The sequence below is a fragment of the Rutilus rutilus genome (assembly GCF_951802725.1).
Source record: "Rutilus rutilus genome assembly, chromosome: 22".
Taxonomy (NCBI): Eukaryota; Metazoa; Chordata; class Actinopteri; order Cypriniformes; family Leuciscidae; genus Rutilus; species Rutilus rutilus.
Genome location: NC_140227.1, coordinates 7942770 through 7965136, shown reverse-complemented (window position 1 = coordinate 7965136; position 22367 = coordinate 7942770). Strand labels below are relative to the sequence as shown.

At 40.4% G+C, this 22367-nt stretch overlaps 1 protein-coding gene across 1 annotated transcript in view; it reads left to right on the top strand.

Moving 5' to 3' along the window:
• Positions 1 to 13321, top strand: part of adgrl4 (adhesion G protein-coupled receptor L4) — a 34052-nt gene extending 20731 nt beyond the window's left edge. Inside the window, exons 6-16 of the mRNA XM_084395577.1 lie at positions 3065 to 3232; positions 4910 to 5093; positions 5987 to 6103; positions 6198 to 6397; positions 6490 to 6666; positions 9399 to 9602; positions 9722 to 9942; positions 10401 to 10467; positions 10841 to 10932; positions 11165 to 11333; positions 12949 to 13321. Coding sequence (XP_084251703.1) covers positions 3065 to 3232; positions 4910 to 5093; positions 5987 to 6103; positions 6198 to 6397; positions 6490 to 6666; positions 9399 to 9602; positions 9722 to 9942; positions 10401 to 10467; positions 10841 to 10932; positions 11165 to 11333; positions 12949 to 13011 — 1662 coding nt within the window. The 3' untranslated portion in view covers positions 13012 to 13321. The remainder of the gene's footprint in view (positions 1 to 3064; positions 3233 to 4909; positions 5094 to 5986; positions 6104 to 6197; positions 6398 to 6489; positions 6667 to 9398; positions 9603 to 9721; positions 9943 to 10400; positions 10468 to 10840; positions 10933 to 11164; positions 11334 to 12948) is intronic.
• Positions 13322 to 22367: the final 9046 nt, after the last annotated feature.

Below are 22367 nucleotides of genomic sequence, written 5' to 3'. Positions count from 1 at the left end.
CTCCTCCGTGAGAGATACGAGACCAGTGCGTCACGCAGGTGTCGCTTATCAGCAATCACTGCATCGGCCTTGCGCCATTCTCCCACGGCCCTCGTCCTGCTTGCCACATACTCCCATCGCCCCTCGCATGCCAGGGGGTACACCCGAGACTGCACTCCTTCGCTCTCTCACGGACAGCAGCCACCCCTCCAGACCCCAGGCGGCCAACAGCAAGTTCGACCGTCCCCCCGGCAACTCACTCAATCTTGGGGGGTGGACTCATTTAAATTAATGCAATTGTCTGGTTTTAGCCAGGTTTCTGTCAAACAACCCAAGCTTTATCATTTGTTCATCTGTATTATATCTGTTTTTTATTTGTTGAACATCAATTAAATGTTTATCCTTGAATGGGTTTGGGAGTTTTTTGTATTTCCTAATACAATTAGGAATTCAGTGAACAGACACAGTCACAATATGATGATATCTTGGTGAAAGAGTCTCTATGTGATGGGATTTATCTGACCTCAATGACGTGAGACAGCTAGCAGACGGCCGGTTTAGCCAGTCTGTCTGCTTCCTGACCTGAGCCCGAATTCATGTTTGAGCTCTAAGAATATGTGTCAAATTACTAGAGAGAAGAGCAGCACCATCCCAGGAGGGATGAATACCATCTCTTTTCAACAGGTCAGGTCTGCCCCAAAAACGTTTCCAATTGTCTATGAATTCTATATTATTCTGCGGACACCCCTTAGACAGCCAGCCATTGAGTGAGGACAGTCTACAAACTATCTCATCACACTGGCGAACAGGAAGGGGGCCAGAGCAAATTACAGTGCCTGACATGGTACTTGTGAGTTCACACACCTCTTTAACGTTAATTCTAGTGATCTCCGACTGACGAAGTTGAACATCATTAGTGCCAACGTGAATTATATACTTAGAGAATTTACGATTAGCATTAGCCAGCACTTTTAAATTTGCTTTGATGTCAGGCGTTCTGGCTCCTGGAAAACATGTGACTATGGTGGCTGGTGTCTCTATTTTCACGTTACGTGTAATAGAATCGCCAGTAATTAGGTCACTTTCAACAGGATTCACAGTGGGTGTTTCACTGAGTGGGGAGAATCTGTTTGCTATTGTTATTGTAATCGGAACGGAAGAGTGGTGTTTTGTTCCGCAACTACAGCGTCTCATGGTCACCCAGATGAGTACAGAGTGAACTACAGAGTTCACTAAGCTAGTTGCATCCAAAGCAGTATCCAAAGCCCTTGCACTCTTACTATCCTTGATTAAAGTTTGGATGCGTGTCTCTAGTTCTGAAATCTCCTTGCATTTATCACATGTAAATCCTTCAACGCTGACAGAGAATGCTATACTATACATGTGCCACGAAGTCCAAGTGACAATAACAGGAGAAGACATTACTCACCGTGTTTGTTGACTGATCCAACTCACCACAGCTGTCTGATAGACTTGTAAAAGGCGCGAAAAGAAAGCGGCAAGCACGGATGGCAGGTTAACAGGCTAGCGATATACTAGCGTGGTGTGCTAGCGATAACGATTTCGTTAAAAGCTAGCGATGTCAGATTAATGTGATAGGCTTTATTAGACAAAATCTAATATATGTTGATGAGTAAGTTCAATTTTTAATGCGAGCTGCCACCTGCGACTTTTCAACCCCTCGCCTCCACGGAGCCAAGCTTAGAAAGCCATTCCCAGCATGTCAGATTGGGTTTGGGAAATAATTAAATGAGGCTACTCGCTCCAGTTCACTTGCAGGCCCCTCCGCTTCAGGGGTGTGATTCACAATTCATTCTCTGACGACGACACATACGTCTTCTGAGATGAATTACAAGCGCTGCTAGCAAAGGCCGCTGTGAGGAAAGTTCCCATGGCCCACAGCAAGTCAGGCTCGTTACGTCCTCGTTCCGAAAAAGTAATGGCGGCCTGGAAATTCTGGCAGTATTTCTGGCTTTGAAGGAGTTCCAGTCAGAATTCAGAGGGCGCCACAACCTAGTCCGTTGGGAGAGTATGACAGTGGTAGCATATATAAATCACCAAGAGGGACTCTGGTCTCATGTGCTAAACAAGCTGGCATACCGCCTCCTTCTGTGGGCACAGCACAATCTTCGCTCAGTGAGAGTGGTGCACCTGCTGGGCTCCATGAATACAGAAGCAGATATGCTGTCCTGAAATGGACCGTCTCATAAAAAATAGCTTGTCATGCTACTAAGCTTACACATGAGTCGACGCTCCTGCTCCTCAGTGGAAAAATTCTGACAAAATAAGCAATCAGCGCAACTTAAATAGGCAGTCAGCCATTGTCTGTGCTGATGCAGGAGTTTTCCCCATAAGAGTCAATTACTGATGCAGTGCTCGTTCCCGTTATCTCAGGCAACCAAGGCTACGTTAATAACTGAAACATTTTATATCTTAGTATTTTTCTTGTTAGTTTTAATATTTTAATACATTTCCTGAATGTGAAATGTGAAGCATGATGTTTACTAAAACAAAATAAAAATAATAATCTCTTAATGTTCCTGTGTGGCCTCTCACACCACTCATGAAGTATTGATTGAACATTTCCTAAAATACTCCATGTCCATCCTGATTGCTATATGACTAAAATCTCATGACAAAACACAGCTGCTGTTTAGGTCCTTGCAGAATTCAGTCTATAATCACAATGTAAGTGTGAGAAAATGGCGTCCTCTGCTGGCAAATTTGCAAATCTGTCCCAAGAAAATTATAATTTAATTTCAACACCCTTTAAACTGATTCCATTTGCTTATTATCTAGTTGGTACTAGCCTTGTTAGAAGTTTTTTTTTTTTTTTTTTTTTTTACTTTATAAAATACTAAAGACTAATCATGCCATAAACAAATTTGTCTGAGGAAGTTTATACATGAAATGTTTGTACGGAAATGTTTGAATATGCTTGAAGGCCTCTGATATAAGCATGTTAGAACACCTGTGTGTTGTCTGATTTTTCCCTGTAATTTATGATCTTTCAAATAATGTGATCTTTAATAACATTGTATATTTGAGTGAATATTAATTCTCTTTTCTTCTCTCTGGGTTGTAGATGATTAATCTGTCAACTGCAGAGCGTCTGAAAGAGATAAGACATCAAACATCAGCTGAACTCTCCCCTATTCTCCTCATATCATACATCGAGGCCATGGCCAGCTATAAACTAGGCGCTGGAGACAAGTCTGAACATCCTGAGGAACACATCAATGAAACCATCATGGTAATTTGTGTACCATTCCACATACAGGACATGATGTAAGACAGAAACACACCAGTCAGTTTTAATAAGCCTGAATGGTTTACACCAAAGTTTAAAATAGAAAACTTAACCCCCAAAAACCTACAAGAAACTATAAATGAGGCCTATAGAGAGAAATGTAACTTTCATACGGGTCACATACGCAGAGAGTATTTCTTGCTTTGAATTGGTTCATTTCAAAGTATACATTTCAAGCTTTATATAGATATAGGCAAGTAGCCTATAAGCTTAGTTTCGATTATTTTTTAGATGTGCTCCAATTCACAGAGACCGAGATGGCAGAAAGCGTGTCCTCTTTGTTTTCTTTATTTTACAAAAAGCACAAAATTTTCTTGCAGTTGTGTTTAACTAGACCCTTTACAGTTTCTTATGATGTCTATTAATGATACTCTTTTCTGTATGACCAAAAATGACAGAGTATTTTAAGTTGTTTCTGCTGTTGTCAGGAAAAAATGCAAGGGATTGCGCCGGCGCTATACTTTAGCATCCACACTCCACACACTTGAATATCGCCTAATAATAGGTTAATGTTAAAGCGAGCAGCCATGTAAAGTTGCTACTTACATGTTTTAAATGACAAGCCATTTTTTAGGTCGATGGATGATCGGAAAACTTTTGGTTTGGCCCCTGAAGGGGGTCAAACCTTAAACTATGGTGTCTCAGCTGAGGTTGTTGAAACCATCCTGAACTCCCTTCACAAGGAAACTTTACACCTTAAATTGGGGAGTCCTATAACCTTTATTCAACCAGGAAAAAACTCTTGAGATTTAAAACCTCTTTTACAAGAGGGTCCTGGCCAAGACTTAAACATGAAAACAAATACATTAATTACATATAGATTTTTTTATATATATATATATACAATATCAGTTAAAACAATAACAAGTAGGTAAAGCCGTAACCAAATCATTTAAAATACTCTTAAATTAATTTAGAGAGACCAACTCTTTAAAGCATAATTTATCTTGTAACTGATTCCAATCAGACAGAGCAGCATAACTAAACACCCTTTTACCCATATTTGGACTATTGGGATGTTTAAAAGATAATATTCTTGTGAACGAAGACCATACATTTTTACACCTTTTTGAATGGTATACTGCTGTAAACAGGAGGGAAACAAACCCAGGAAAGTTTTATATAAAGATGTACCATTGCTTGAGTCTATAGATTGACAGTGCGGGCCATCCAACCCAAGAGTACAGTAAACAATGATGGGTAAGGGCTTTTGAATTGGTAATAAATCTTAAAGCTCCATGAACTGAATCCAATGCCTTTAAACAATGCTTGGATGCCTGCAGATAGATAATATCAAAATAATCCAACACTGAGAAGAAAGTAGCAGCTACCAATCTCCTCCTTCACTTGTCTTCACTTTATGGTGCAGAGAACATTAGTTGGACTTTGCCATGTAAGACTTCCAGCCTGGGATTTGGCAGTGGTTCTGGAAGGTTTGTCTCTGGCCCTTCAAGCCCCTGGACTCAATTTCAGAGAAGTTACTAACATTAAAGATGGCTTTTATGTTGGCTATTGAGTCCCTTAAGAGGATAGGAGACTCGCAGGCCCTGTCATTTGCTCCTTCTGCCTGTTACAGTCGTAAACCTGAGACGTTCTGTGTTTCCTGTATTTTTCTCATAGAATTTGGTTTTTAGTGTGAATAACTTAGTCGAGAAGGATGAGAAGGTGGAATGGGACAGGATAAATGAGGATTTGAGGAAGTATTACATCACCACACTCCTTCACACAGCAGAGATGGAAATACTGGCCCTGTCTGCTGGATACACACACACTATGCAGATGCAGGTGGATGCCGGTGAAGTAGGTGAGATTTTTGTGGGCTAAAATATAAACAAACACTCTCTAAGAAGAATCTGTAAAAATATTAGGGAATTTTCCATTTTGATTTTCCGCAGGTATTTAACCATTTAAATTATGCCTTTCATTGTGTTGTATTTAACACACTTTAACACCTCATTCCCCAATAGTTTTGTTGTTGTTGTTGTTTGTTTGTTTGTTTGTTTTTTGCAGCACTGCAATATAAGAACTATGTTGGGTCTCCCAAAGAAACTTTCCACTATAAAGAACCTTTTGTTAAATAGAAAGGTTCCATTGATGGTTAAAGGCTCTCATTGAACCATAGACAGCAATAACCTTTATTTGTACGAGTGTAGGGTTTAAAATAAATGTCTAAAACCTTAATGGATAATGCACTGGCATAAAATTACCAGTACATTCTCCATTTTCCATACATATTTATTTCTTACAGTGCATTATTCATTTTTATATACTGTAAATCTTAAACTTTCTGACAGAACAATTATAGGATACACTATTAAAAAATTAACAGAAAATATTAAAACATCATAATTAGTTAACCTAAATAGTTAGCGTTTAGAAATAAAAAGTATGAAAATCTTTGGAAATTACAGATGTATATTAATCTGATATATTAATTATTAATATAAATATAAAATAAATATTAATAAAATATTACATATATGTATACAGATGTAATTAATGTTATTGAGTCATTTTATAGAAGTCCCTGCATGAGTAATAACATTTGATTGGTTTGTTTGTTTTTTAATACCTTTTGTATTTTGTTCCATAATACCTGAAAAAATTTCACCATATTTTTACAGTTTTTTTTTTTTTTTTTTTTTTTTTTACCTGCTTTTGATGAAGGTGCTAATCATTGTGTTGAATGATTTCTAGAAATGAAACTATACACATTTGAACCCCACCAAGCACATAAGCATCCAGTTTCAGCCAACATCCAAGGAAACTCCATTTCACTGATCCCTAAGAATGCAAAAAACATAAGCAATAATGGTTTGTAATAATGTTCTTTCTTAACTTCATAGCAAATTGAATACAAATTCACCAACTGATTCAAATGCATGTCTTCTATCTGTCTCTGCTGTAGGAAGCACCTCCATTGTATTTCTAATCTATAACAGTATTGGGGATATTTTAAAGCCAACTGATGACCCTGGTGTGGCCGATTACTCTCGCTATGCAGCAGCGGGTGAAATTACAGTTAATTCGCCAGTAATAGCAGCAGCTATCAGCAATCCAAAGACATTTGCACTGAACAACGTGACCTTCACTCTCAAACACACACAGGTGCAGTGTGACTGATTGATTAATTAACTTGAAATAGTTGTTGCTTTGAATGTCATTTTAATATGCATTGAAGTTTTGCTTTTTTCATAAAGGAGATAGACCCTGCCCATGATGAGACTAAGTGTTCATTCTGGAAGTATTCCCAGAGCATGATGGGACACTGGAGTTTGGATGGCTGTACACGCACTCATGTGAATTCCACTCATACTTCGTGTTCATGTGATCACCTGACACACTTTGCTATTCTCATGTCCTCTGCTCATGCCAATGTAAGTGAACTACTGCTGTCCCCTGCTGGTCTCCTCACAAAATACGGTGGCCCAACCAACATTTCTTGTTATTTCTACCTGAACTGTTTAAACAATTTTACATTACCATTCAAAGGTTTGGGGTCAGTACAATATATATTTTTTTAATAAAAAAATAATAATAAAAAATAAAAAAATTCAGCGAATATGCAATAAATTGATTAAAAGTGACAGTAAAAATGCCACAAAACTGTTTTCGACATTGAAAATATTAAGAAATGTTTCTTGAGCACTAAGTCAGAATATTAGAATGATTTTTGAATCTGTGACACTGAAGACTGAAAATTCAACTTTGCCATCACAGAAATAAATTACATTTTAAAATATATTAAAATCAAAAACTGTTATTTTAAATAGTAATAATATTTCATAATGTTACTGTTTTACTCTATTTTAATCAAATAAATGCAGCCTAGGTGAAAACACTGCGAGATATTTATTTCAAAAACATTAAAAACTCTTACCGACCCCAAATTTACGGTATACACTGTTTATGATTGATTAAGTCATATTCAATATTAATAAACCTGACATATTTTTTTTTTACTGTGTAAGACTTTATATTTCTTCTAAATTCATAGAAAAAAAAATTTCTTAGACTGATGTTATCTTTAAAGTACACTTTTAAAGTTACAGTGAAGTTACCTTAATCATTAGAAATACAGAATATAGTTGATCCGTTTGTTCAGTCCAGTATATCTCATTAGTGGTGATTGCTGTCATAAACCTCACTATTTTGCTCCCTCATACTTGTTAGGAATTTGAACAAACTCCTAACCCTAAATATTAAACATCAGCATGTAATGCATCACATATTGTTTGTGCTACAATGATTTATGAAACATTTAAAGGGATACTCCACTTTAAAATGAAAATTCTGTCATCATATACTCACCCTCATGTTGTTTCAATCCTTTATGAATTTCTTTCTTCTGCTGAACAGAAAGGAAGATATTTAGAAGAATATCAGTAACCAGACAGTTTCTGGTCTCATTGACTTCCATAGTATATATTTTTCCTACTATGGAAGTCAATGAGACCAGAAACTGTCTGGTTACTGACATTCTTCTAAATATCTTCCTTTCTGTTCTGTTTCGTAACAATGTGTGGTAACATTTTATTTTACAGTGTCCTTGTTACATATGTTACATGTACTCTGCCCTACAAAGGCAAAATACCTTAAGTCGCTAGAGTGTGGAACTGAGAAAAATTACTTTAAAGATTTTTTGTTGTCCCGCCAAATTAATTATAGGTAGGACACTGGAAATCTGGCAAATAGATGTTTTAGTAATGAAAATTATATACATAAAAAAATCTTGAGCTCAAACTTGACTTTTGACCACTATTTTAAAGTTACTGTACTCTGCCTTTGTATTGTCAGCAAAAAGTGAGAAGTCATGCCAAGGCAAAAGGCAGTAACTTCCACATTATCAATATTTGGTTGCTGATCACCATTAACAAAATCATTATAGTAACACCTGTATAAAATCTAGTGATCATGGCATTTATTTTGTATGATTTACAATTATTTATAGCCATCTACTTATTGCTATCCTGTGCTTTGGTTGCATTCTGATGGCATTATTAATACATTTGACATGACAAAATACCTCCATAGATATATTAGTCCAGCATTGGCTTGACCGTGTTTAGGGCGGGGCTGCATGAGTGTTTCAACCAGGTCTGGTACCCGAACTGGGTGAGGCAGGACTTTAGTTCTTGGTTGTATTCATCTGCTACGGCAATGTGTAACATTTTTCTGTCAACTCTGCACAATCCTTCGCGATCGATATCGCACGTTTGTCGATGGAGCGGGTTCAGACCATACTAAATGTTCTGACCGCAATTGTGCAGGACAAAGCTCTGAGGACATCAGAAGTTAGAGGGACTGATGGCAGCTGGACAAAGTACACAGGCTACACCGTAATTTTAATTTTAATGGACATTAAAACAAAGGCAGATAACCGTACAATCTGGTAGGTAGCATTATTTGATAGAACACCGGCACGGTAACTTCATATTGACGCGCGGCTAAACAAAGGCAGAGCACCATAACTCAATTTGAGCGTTCCAAAACAAAGCCAAAGAGCGGTAACTGATGTTACGGTGTTCTGCCGGTTTCTCATGGGCTTTTGGAAATTACTGTTAAGACAACTCATTATTTTCTCGAAAAAACAACGGAATTGATTCAAGATACTCATCCACATGATAAAGGAGGTCTTGAATGTGGCAAAAATATAAATAACTAATTTTCGACCAAAAACGAAGTTACGGTCTTTTGCCTTTGCACAGCAGTACTTACCATAGTAATAACAGTAAATTATGCATAATTACATGCAACTAACCCTCAACCAAATCCTAATCCTACCCTAACCCTATAGTAAGTACATGTAGTTGTTTAATATTACTCAGTACTTAAATATATACAGCAATTACACTGTAACTATGACACCTTAAAATAAAGTGTAACCCAATGTGCTATAAAACCACCCAGAACACCTTAGCAACATGGCATAGGTGAGTGTCACTCACCTTTTCTTCAATGTATGCAATGTACCTTTACCCTAACCCTAACCCTATTATTACTTTGTGAAAACAACTGACTCAGTTTGTAATTATGGTACAATTAGAGCAGAATTCACAATTTGCTTGTAAACAATCCTAAATGCCTTTTCCTGCTCTTTTTTATGTAGTTGCTTGCACATTATAATGTTCTGACGAGGATAACGCAGCTGGGAATGGTGATCTCCATAATATGCCTGTCCCTGTGTATCTTCACATTCTGGTTCTTCCGAGACATTCAGAACACCAGAACCACGATCCACAAGAACCTGTGCTGCAGCCTTTTCATGGCCCAGTTCATCTTCCTCATCGGGATTAACAAGATTGCACACAAGGTTCTCTCCTCAGGCTTTTTTAATGTGTCATATGGCAACATAAACCCTTTACAAAAGTAGTTTTTAAGTAATGTAGTGCAATGTAATGTTGATTCATGTTTGTTCACTTTGTGTTTCAGTGGTTCTGTTCTCTTATCGCTGGCCTGCTGCACTATTTCTTCTTGTCTGCATTTGCCTGGATGTGTATAGAGGGGATCCATTTGTATCTCATTGTTGTTGGTGTCATCTATAACAAAGGTTTCCTCCACCGGAACTTCTACATATTTGGTTATGGGAGCCCAGCAGTGGTCGTCACAATTTCTGCAACACTTGGATATAAATATTATGGCACCAGTACTGTGTAAGTTATTAGAATTTAAATTTAGTGGTATTTGTTAAAGAAAGTATGACTATTACTATGAGCAATCCACCTTATTTTGATCCACCAATATTATTTTGAATGTGCAAGGCTTCCGTTGTCTTCAGTTATTTTAGCTGTACGAATATTGTATTTTATGCTGCTTGATATTAAAAACTGGTGCATTCATATTATATTATTTACTATCATAATCATAAACACAGGTTTGTAGCTCAAATAGTTACCATTTATTTAACTTTATTCTTCTAGTTATTTAACGTATAGCGGCTGACAAATCGTAATTCTCATACATTCACACACACACAAATAAAATGGCAAATAAAACGTCTACAGTACGTTGCAAAATAAGGTGGATTGCACCACTCACATTTTCTTCAAACAATGTAAATTCAGTTTTACAATCATTTTAATTATTATTTCATGTTATTAATTTTATTAAGGTGTTGGCTGAGCACTGAAAATAACTTCATCTGGAGTTTCATAGGACCAGCTTGTCTGATTATTCTGGTGAGCATCTCTTCTTGTGTTAGTGTAACATCCAGTAACAACACTGTAATATAGACTGTCTGTAACCCATGAACAGTACTCTGGGCTCATGTACACTCAGCAACAAATCTCAGATACACTAATACAACCCTTTTCATTAGAGCTATGCTGTATTTTTAATCAATCTAAATAAATTGTAAATCTAAATAAAATAATATCCAAAATGTAATTTCATTAGAGCTGTCAATAAATGTAAAAAAGAAAAAGAAAAAAAAACGTATTTAATTGATAACATGATATGCTGTTTAATTAATCAAATGAATTGCTGCTTGTAGTTCATACTGTACTTTCTTGTTGGATAAATATTAAATCGAAGCCATTTATTCCCTCCCAGGTTAATCTGCTGGCATTTGCTGTGATCATCTTTAAGGTTTATCGTCACACTGCAGTAAAGATACCTGAAATCAGTCACTATGAAAATATCAGGTAAAGAAATTGTTCATAATTTAAATTGTCACATCTTCTATTCTGTAATGTTATGACTCTTTGTGTTTGCAAGTAACTTGGACTCCATCCTTTATATCCCACTCTTAGTAAAAGTAAAATGTTATTTTATTCATGTCAGGGTAGCAAAATACTAAAGTTACTAATCAAACAGCTGACTTAAAAATATTACAAACATATTTTTAACTTTTGCTATTCAATAATTATTCCGCAGGTCTTGTGCAAGAGGAGCTATTGCTCTTCTATTTGTTCTGGGAGTTACCTGGACTTTTGGTGTCATGCACATCTTATATGAGACCACCCTGACAGCATATCTCTTTACCTTCGCCAATGTGTTCCAAGGGATGTTCATTTTCATTTTCCTTTGCGTGCTATCCAGAAGGGTAAGGTGCACACTATTCTACAATTCCCTTTAGATGGAACTCAGCACTGCGTCATGACTTTGATGCTATGGGAATGCCCCTGAATGAGCAAGTGTTTGAAGCATGTGTGGAAGTGTCAGTTTTATTGACCAAAGGTGAGGTTAGCTGACATAGTGTAAGCGTGTCATAAAGACCATAAATAGTCACCTGAAATAAAGATCATCAGCTTCTTTGCTTTAGGAAGCCAGGGTTGTGTTTGAGAGACCCTCTGTGTTATGGCACATAAATTGTCTGGAGATGAGGGCTGTATTTCTAGCATGGAAATACTGAGGGGCTAACATGTGTTAGTCCAGATGGACAACAGATCAGCAGTCTCCTATGTAATCTCAAGGGCGGGCTGCGTTTGGGGCCTTGTTCATGTTGATGCAGAAGATCCTGCTCTGGGCTGAGAACAAACTATTCTCACTGGGGGCAGTTTATATTCCAGGGCATTCAACTTGGGAGAAGACATCCTGTCCACACAGGTGTTGAGGCCCAGGGAATGGAGACATCACCCGGAGGTGGTGAAGTTAATTTGGCAGAAGAACGACACAGTGGAAGTGAACTTGTCTAGCTCAGCAGAGTCAACCCACTGTCCCCTATGGTTTGCCCTCATACCTCCAGCTCCGGTACGGCTGGATGCCATGGGTGCAGACATGGCCAAGGCTTCGCCAGGGTTCGCCAGAATGGAGTTCGCCTGTTGCTAGTGGCTCTGTTCTGGCCACCCCAAGTCTAGTGTTTGGACCTAATGTCTCTCCGGAAGGCTCCCCACTGGAGATTCCGACCAGGAGGGATCTTTAGTCTTAGGCTCAGGATTCTCCACCCCTGACCCAAGATTTGGAAGCTGTGGTTTGGCCCCAAAGGGTGTCAACTCGCAGATTCCAGTCTCTCAATTGAGAATGTGATGCAGTTTATTTGGCCTATGACGTGCATGGAATGGCTTTACCTCTAGGCATCAAGGCCCACTCAACTTGGAGTCTGGGCTCTTCTAAAACATTATCTAAGGGTGCGCCTTTACAGTATGTTTGTGCTGTGGTAGGCTGGTCCTCTCAGCACACATTCATAAGGTTTTACAGTTTGGATTCATGGCTCTCAAGTCCTTTAGGGTTAATCCTCTCAGTGGACCACAGGGTTTGTGTGTAGCGTAGTTCACAAACTTGCTAGCCAGGCATTTTTCAGTATGGCAATGTGGGTATTAACATTCCCATAGCATCAACATCAGCGTTGAATTCCCTCGAAAGTGAACATCTCTGGTTATGTAACCCAGTTCCATGAGAAGGGAACGAGACCCTGAGTCACTTTGCCATACTTTATGCATGCCTGAGTGTCTTCCTTCAGATAATTAGAATTTGATGAATTTTATTTCAAGTCCCTATTCATAGTCTTGATGATGCGATTACACTGTCACCTGACCTCGCTTTGGCCAATGAAATTGCTGTTTCCACACATGCTTTAGTCATCATAATGCAGTGTCTTATCTCCCTTATCAGGGAACTGGGTTACCTAATAAGAGATGTAATTTTTTTTTTTTCTTATTCAGTATTGATGTTTACCATTTTACACCTTAAATTGCAAATGTTTTCACTTTTATCATCAGATTCAAGAGGAGTACTACAGATTATTCAAGAACATTCCATGTTGTTTTGAGTGTCTGCGATAAACTTTATCAAGAGAGATTAACTTCAGCACCAGTTTACAAATGCTTTTAAATCTAAGCACTAAAAGATGTACTTATGAAAATATGTGCGAAAGTTCCAATATATTTATTTTTTGAGAGAAAAGTATTAAAATGTTATAAAACTAAAATGTTACTGAATGCTATGATGTATAATTTTTTTAACCAATTGCAGTCAGCAGCTATAAGTTTTACAGTCAATAGCAAAAAAAAAATCGTTCTTTCTGACAACTGATTGTCTAAGATGATTTTCTATGTACTGTATTATGGACTAATAAAAACATTTATCTCCTTTGATGTGTTCATGTCGCCCTAAGTGCAGAGTTAATAAATCTGAAACTATAATTAATACACAGTAATGTCAAACAAAGCCGGAACAAGTAGGCAGGCCCTTCTGGGTATAGAACTGGGGCAAATCACAGAACAGGACTAGAAAAACACTTAAAAAGAGCAACACAAGAACTAGAGCAAAGGGCACAATCCACTCCTGGCGTATTGCACAAAACAATCCTATGGATAGGAGGAAACACAATAAATAGAGAGGGAAAACCATGAGAAACAGGTGTTGGCAATTAACAGAACGTGAACTAGACAAGGGTTAAATGAGGGTGCGTGGCAAAAGGAAACATGGGGTCGGAACAAGGGGAGCACATGTCAGACACAAAAAAGTCTGCATTCGAAAGCTTAGGCAGCTGTTTTTTTTATGTATTTATTTTTTTTGGCCTCACTGCCCTATCAGGCAATGACTGTTTGTGCAACAGTTTGTGCATGACACTGATTTTGGACAGACTTCTGAAGAAGCATAATGGCTTAAACATCTACAAGAAAATAGAGGGAGGATTGATGATAACTTAGTGGATATTTAATTACTAAAGTATTAATTGTTTTGCTAGACATTAAAAGTGGAAAAAGTTGGTCAAAATTTACATTTACACAAAAAAACGTCTCGGTTACGTATGTAACCCTCGTTCCCTGAGTAGGGAACGGAGACGTTACGTCGGATGACGACGAATGGGGTTTCGCTTAGAAATCCTATCATCTTCGAGTATATAAAACGAGCCAATGGCAAAGAAATGCCATGGATCTGCGGAATTTGCATAGCGTAACTCCGCCCCACCCTGGGAGTAAGGAAGTACGCTGGCAACATGCAGATATGTCTTCGCTGAGGAGCCGAGACTGAACTCAGGCGTTTCCAGCGGTACAGCGGAAGTGGCAGGGAGACGTAACGTCTCCGTTCCCTACTCAGGGAATGAGGGTTACATACGTAACCGAGACGTTCCCTTTCGTTGTCACTCCGAGTTACGTCGGATGACGACGAATGGGGTTCCCAGTGTAATCACGCCACCTCTCGACTGTCTTCCAGTGCCCTGCGTAAGTCTGAGCTCCCTGTCGTGAGACTAGCACGGACGAAGAAGTCCTACTTAACACAGGAATACCAAGGTACACTGGGAAGCATATCTCAGTGGAAATATGCAATCATGCCCAACCCGAAGGGGGGGACTTGGAATACACATATGACCCCGAAGGGCTGCATACGGAATAACACTGGGGTGTCCAGCCGCAGGTGGAATATTTCAACCCCAGGGGTGGCAAGGTGGCTTGCCAAGGGAAAGACACATGCTCAAAGAGGCTTACAGTGGAATACACATGTGGGGGTCACCCGGAGGGGGAACCATGCACATGGAGGCACCTGGCCAAGCGCGAAAGCTGCCGGTGGCATAACTCTGGCATTGACGTCGTCAGTGCTGGAGGAGACTCAGGGCTTATTAGGCTCACCTGAGGAGAATATCGCACGTATCCCGTCCGTGGAGAGGAATGGCGAGCAAGCGAAGACACCTGAGCAGAATCTATTACCGGCTAGTTGAAGCGAGTACATGAGAAGAAACTGGCTCCACTCGGAGATTGTAGAATCTCGCGAATGTGTTAGGTGTCGCCCAGCCTGCAGCTCTGCAGATGTCTGTTAGCGAGGCGCCATGCGCTAGAGCCCAAGAGGATGCCACACTCCGAGTGGAGTGGGCCGTCACACCAAGGGGGCACGGTCGATCTTGTTGCTGGTATGCCAAAGCAATGGCGTCCACTATCCAGTGAGACAACCTTTGCTTGGAGAGAGCCTTCCCCTTCAGCTTCCCACCATGACAGACAAAGAGCTGGTCTGAGGTCCTGAAACACTGCGTTCTGTCGACGTAGGCACGGAGTGCGCGTACTGGACAGAGCAGTGCCAAGGCTGGGTCTGCCTCCTCCGAGGGCAGCGCTTGCAGGTTCACCACCTGGTCTCGAAAGGGAGTGGTGGGAACCTTGGGCACATATCCAGGCCGGGGTCTCAGGATCACGTGAGAGTTAGCCGGCCCGAATTCCAGGCACGCTTCGTCAACCGAAAATGCCTGCAGGTCCCCTACCCTCTTGATGGAGGCCAATGCAACCAGGAGCACTGTCTTCATTGACAGGAACTTAAGCTCCACTGATTGCAGAGGCTCAAAGGGAGCACTCTGCAGGGCAGTTAAAACCACTGAGAGGTCCCAAGAGGGTACGAGGGGAGGACGAGGAGGATTCAGTCTCCTGGCTCCCCTCAGGAACCTGACGATCAGGTCGTGCTTTCCCAAGGACTTACCATCAACTGCGTCGTGATGTGTGGCAATGGCGGCAACATACACTTTCAGGGTGGAGGGAGACAGCCTTCGCTCCAACCCTTCTTGCAGGAAGGAAAGCACGACACTGATGGGGCATTTCGTGAGTTCTAGATTTTTAGAACACCAGTTGACGAAGAGGTTCCACTTCAACGCATAGGCATGTCTCGTGGACGATGCTCTAGCGGAAGTGATGGTAGCCACCACCGCTGGTGGTAGGGTACTCAAACCTGCCTCTTCCCGTCCAGTAGCCACACGTGGAGGTTCCAAAGATCGGGATGAGGGTGCCATAAGGTGCCACGTCCCTGAGAAAGCAGGTCCTTCCTGCTTGGCCAGGGAGGAGCTGTAGCGAGGAGTACTAGTTCTGAGAATCAGTTGCGGTTGGGCCAATACGGGGCAACCAAAATTACCTGCTCCTCGTCCTCCCTGATCTTGCGCAAAGTCTGCGCAAGAAGGCTCACTGGGGGAAACGCATATTTGCGGAGGCCCCGCGGCCAGCTGTGCGCCAGTGCATCCGTGCCGAGCGTGCCCTCGGTCAGGGAATAAAACAGGCCGCAGTGGGACGAGTCGTGGGAGGCAAACAGGTCTACCTGTGCGTCCCCGAACTGATCCCAAATCAGCTGAACCGCCTGGGGATGGAGTCGCCAATCTCCAGTGAGAGGCCGAAGCCGAGACAGCTCGTCGGCCGCCTGGTTCAGGTCTCCCGGGATATAAATGGCTTGAAGCGGCCTCAGATGCTTCTGACTCCATATAAGGAGGTGGCGGGCGAGTTGTGACATACGGCGGGAGCGCAGACCACCTTGACGGTTGATGTACGCTACAGTCGCGGTATTGTCCGATCGGACTAGTACGTGTTGACCCCTGAGCAACGCATGGAAGCGGTGCAGGGCAAGGCGTACAGCCAACAACTCGAGGCAATTGACTTGCCAAAGGCGCTGGGGTCCTGTCCAGGAGCCCGCGGCAGCATGTCCATTGCACATGGCGCCCCAGCCCGTGGTGGAGGCATCTGTTGATACAACAACATGCCTGGAAACTCGTTCCAAGGGCACTCCGGCCCGAAGAAAACTGAGGTTCGACCACAGGGTGAAGGTCTGACGGCAGGTTGGAGTCACTGGGACTCGGAACGTGCCGTGATGCCATGCCCACCTCGGGACTCGATCGCGAAGCCAAAGCTGAAGTGGTCTCATATGAAGCAACCCGAGCGGCGTGACTGCGGCTGCGGATGCCATATGCCCCAGGAGCCTCTGAAATAGTTTCAGTGGAACCACACTCTTGCCCTCGAACTGACGAAGGACAGCTCTATAGTCCTTCGCCACAAGGGTGGAAGAGAACCTACAGGCTTTGGAGGGGTGCTTTGGGTCGCCGCGGGAAGAAGCACTCTGAGGACACAGTTGCATCGCAACAGAGCGTTCAACCTGGGGAACCCCAGTGTACCCTTTGGCGGCCGCCTGATCGAGAGGAGGCAGGGCGGAGGAGGTCGCCGAGCGATCACAAGAAGACAATGGTGCCTTCCAGGACCTCGTGACCTCCTCATGCACATCCGGGAAGAAAGGCATTGGGGACGTGCGCTGACGAGGATCAGTGGCGGCACCCAAAAACCAATCATCCAGCCGCGAGCGCACCGGACCAGGTGGCGGGGACCACTCAAGCCCAATGGCCGCGGCTGCCCGGGAAAGCATGGCCGTCATCTTTGGATCAGACTCGGGCAATGCTGGCACACCCGAAGGTGGCAGCACAGCCGAATCCTCACTTCCCAAGGACTCTTGCCCACCCTGTGATGCAGCGATCGACATCGAATCTTCCTCTGGAGCGCCAAATGAGACCCGCGGCAAGTCAGAGGACTGTACAGCGGGCTCATTTGAAACACTCGCGGGTTGCACAGCGCTAGAGGACGGTGTGGAGCGTGGAATAGTCGGCGCTTTGTCCCACACCGTAATCCTCAGGTCACCCTGGCCGCCAGCCGAAGTACTAGCTCTCGCGGAGCCCGTAGATCGGGGTGCGGATGAGGGGACTCTCACATGAAGATCATTGAGTCTAGACCGCAACCGTGCGATGGGCATGTTCCCGCAATGGGAACATGACTCATCCACAAACGCTGCCTTAGCGCGCTCAATACCCAGACACACAAGACAGCGATTGTGCCCATCAGAGTCAGAAATGAGAAGACCGCAACCAGAAGTGCACGGGCGAGGCATCTTTAAAAAGACGTGCCGCGTGCAAGCTCTTTTAGAAAGGAGATTTCTCCACAAATGCTGAAGCGACCAGGGAGAGAACACACAAACACTGGCAAATCACTGCACAGATAAGCAGGGAATGTGCACTCGCTGGAACTCGCTGTCACACCAACACTCGTCTAGAGTGTGGCTCGTCTAGAGAGAAATGAAGAGGCTCGTCTCGAAGAGAAATGAAGAGATGAATCTCAGGATTGGCTGTGGAGTGAAGTACATCAACTTGGCTCCGAAGCGAAAACATATCTGCATGTTGCCAGCGTACTTCCTTATATACTCCCAGGGTGGGGCGGAGTTACGCTATGCAAATTCCGCAGACCCATGGCATTTCTTTGCCATTGGCTCGTTTTATATACTCGAAGATGATAGGATTTCTAAGCGAAACCCCATTCGTCGTCATCCGACGTAACTCGGAGTGACAACGAAAGGGAACAGATGTTATTTTTTTAGTCACAGAATCGAAGGCACAGGAAAGTGGGATATCATAGGCAGTGGAGCGAAGGATATATATATATATATATATATATATATATATATATATATATATATATATATATATATATATATATGCTGCCCTCAAAAATCGATCATATGAAGGTATCTCAGTAGACAGGATGTGCCTTTTTACCTTTCTACTTCCATACTTAAATTTTTCAGCTTTCATACACAGCCAAAGACAGAGCCATGTGCACAAAATGAACACAGAAACAAGAAAAAGACAATAAGTAGAGAGCAGCCAGATAATCCTTAAAGGATCCAAGGAATTGCATTCTTTTATTAATTAAGAATGCTACATATTTAAATTGACCTCAGAGATTTAGAAAATTATGTCATATTTTGTTTTCTATCATGGACATTAAATTAATATATATATATATATATATATATATATATATATATATTAAATATTATTACAATTTAAAACAGCTGTTTTCTATAGTTAAGTGTAATTTATTCCTGTGATCAAAGCTGAATTTTGAGCATCATTACTCCAGTCTTCAGTGTCACATGATCCTTCAGAAATCATTCTAATATGATGATTTGATGCTCAAGAAAAATGTATGATTATTATTAATGTTGAAAACAGTTATTTACATTTTTATTTCATGATGCTATGATGAATAGAAAGTTCAAAAGAACAGCATTTATCTGAAATGGAAAGCTTTTGTAACATGAAGCACTACCCTTCAAAAGTTTGGGGTCAGTAAGAATTTTAATTTTATTTTTTGGGGAAAAAAATAAAATAAATCAATACTTTTTTTCATCAAGTTACAGTAAAGTAAAGACATTTATAATGTTAGAAAATATTCTATTTTAAATAAATGCTGTTCTTTTGAACTTTCTATTCATCAAAGAATTTTGATAAAAAATTGTACACAGCTGTTTTCAACATTGAAAATAATAATGAATGTTTTTTGAGCATAAAATCATCATACTAGAATGATTTCTGAAGGATAATGTGACACTGAAGACTGGAGTAATGATGTTGAAAATTCAGCTTTCATCTGAGGAATAAATTACATTTTAAAATATATTAAAATAGAAAACAGTCATTTTAAATTGTCATAATATTTCACAATAATACTGTTTTTTTATTATTGTTTTTTATCAAATAAATGCAGCCTTGGTGAGCAGAAGATACGTCTTTTAAAAACATAAAAAATCTTACTGATCTAAAACATTTGACCAGTAGTATATATATATATATATATATATATATATATATATATATATATTATAAATCTTACGATAATTGCATTTATGTGTGTTTAAATATTAAAAAAAATATATTTAGAGTGGCAGCTCATCAAGGGAGGCACAATTTTGAGGTGAAAATCAGATGTTTATTTAATGTTAATACAATTCCCAGTTATTAAGTTCATGTCTCAGAATCTGTGTTTCTTGTTTGTAATTTTACCACTGTAAGTTTAACCACCGAGCTCTTCCCCGAATGTGCCGCACCTGCTGATGTTATTCCAAATGTTAGGAAAACCGTGCTAAGGTAAGTCAGAGGGGATAGAGAAGGGGAGGGGGAGGCAAATCCATAGCTGGAGACTTGTGCCTCCGTTGGTAAAAAAAAAAAAATAAAAAAAAAAAAATAATTAGTCAATTACCATTGAGTATTTCACTTTCAGCTATTAGGAGAGTTGAGAAAAGAAACATGGCAGAGGAGCCTATTATAACTAGTCCTCTTCGACCCATTCCGAGCAGGATTCGAACTGAGGTCTCCGGCATGGGAGGACTCCCCTGATTTACACAAACAGCTCTTACTGGCCATTACACTCACCTACCCCCCTAAACCTTACACCCATCTGGGTCAATGTCACCAAATGTAACTGATCCTACTCAACCTGCTCTGTGCAGGATTCGAACCGGAGTCTCTGGGATGGTAGGCGGATGTGCTAACAAAGGCGCTAAAGACCGCTAAGGTCAGTCGCTTGCCCGCCTCTTGAGGTCAGGCGAGTGAGGTTTACAGGCATAGCTCTTACTGGTCTACGTCTGTTACACTAGCCTCCCTTGGTATATCAACCAATCAACGAAGAGATGTAAATTATGTTATATTAGTTTGAACTGCTACCGCTTATATACCAACTACATATGGAGGAGATTTTGAATATTTGATTGCAAACAAATTTACCATACTGATGTAATGTCTCAAGCAAGACAAAGGAGCTCTTTCTTGAAAGCTTTAATGCAGAACGCAAACAACCATAACAACAGGCATAGCAGCCTACGCAGCAATTATATTTTCTCATACAGCACTTCCTTATCTCTCTGCATTAACCCCATAAATGCTGGTGCTATAGAAAACAGCAAGTCACAACTATTACAAACAGACTGCTGTGCTACACTACCATTCAAACAACCAAAAAAAAAAAAAAACTAAATGGCCAAACATGCTCTTTTAACACGGACATTTACAGGACAGAATGATGGATTTTTGCTTCAAGTGATATGCTAGGTGAGAGAAATTATATTTAAATTGTCAGTTTTTTATTAGTCGTTTTCTTAAAATTGCCTGTCAAAAAAGCCATTTTAAAGCAGTCAGTCAGTCAGTCAGGCAAAAAAAAAAAACCTTGGGAGGGGATCCAACTACTAAGATTTTGTAGTGTGATCTTGTTATTTGTTTAGCAGGTCACATGCTCTCCTAATAGGTTGTGATGACACTGTCTGTGATCACACTGACCTGTCGCACACCTTTGTCCCCTAGTTCTGTTTACTCAAACTATTTCTACAACACAAACCGTGTGTTTCATTCTCATAGACAAGCGTTTACAGAATAATTTTCCATTACATAACATTTTCCATTAAATTACATAAATAGGTTATGTACCTATGTACTTAACATACATATGTGCATACTGCCAATTTGATGAACAATTTCTAATTTTCATGTAGCAAAATATTCTTGCAATACTCATACAATTAAACAACTTACTCATGCAATTACACAAAATCCTTGGTGACCAGGCATAAGACGTAACATATATACTTTATATTGTATATTTGTAAACATTTATTTATTTATTTTTTATATAAATAAGCAATCAAAAAGTATATTTATATATGTTGCACCAGAACAAATGTGGTGCCACAAGTCAAATCAAGTCACCTTCATTTATAGCCCTTTTTACAATACAGATTGTTTCAAATCAGCTTTACATTGATAATAGGAAATTAATACAACAAAAATAGTTTTGGCTGTACAACAGCTCTAGAAGAAAGTCATTGTCTAGCTTAAGTAAGTTTTTGATTGATTAATTTCAGTTGTAAATCATTAGTTATCAACTTAGGGGCCGCTTATACTATACCATTTTCAACGGAAAACAGAAAACTTTGAGTGTGTTCTGGCCGTTCATTTACACAACAACAGCATTTTGGTGGCCTGAGAACGCAAACTTTAAAATAAAGTTTTGAAAATAAGTTTTGAAAGCGATACCGTTATCATCTCCATGTAAACTTCAAAATTGTTAATCTGTGTAAACGGTGACAGCATGCATATGCGTATTACGTGTTTAGTCTATAGGGATGCACGTTTGAATGCTTATGTGCGCGGGCGTGAGGTCTTTCTTTACAAAGTGAGATTGCCAATTACTTGTTTGGCATGCATAATACAGCGTTTTTAGTCATTTAGTTATTTTGATAATGTTTTCATCTGTACAGAGGTTGACACGGTCTTTGTTGACACTTCAGGGCAGAGTTGTGGTCGTGTCTAGGCGCAGGTCTTTCATCAGATCTGGAAACGGCCCGGATCCAGCTGACTACAGTAAACCTCTGGATAAACAGAGAGACTATTATGCGGCGTAGATGCCATTCTTCTTATGATGTAACAAGTACATCAGGTGTTATGGAAAGTGTTCCCGGTTGCAGCTGACCTAATTTATGCAGCCTAATGATTATTTTACATGATTTGAATAGAAATTGATAATGTTCTATGAGTATGCCAGGTTAAAGAGATGTGTTTTGGTCTAGATTTAAACTGACAGAG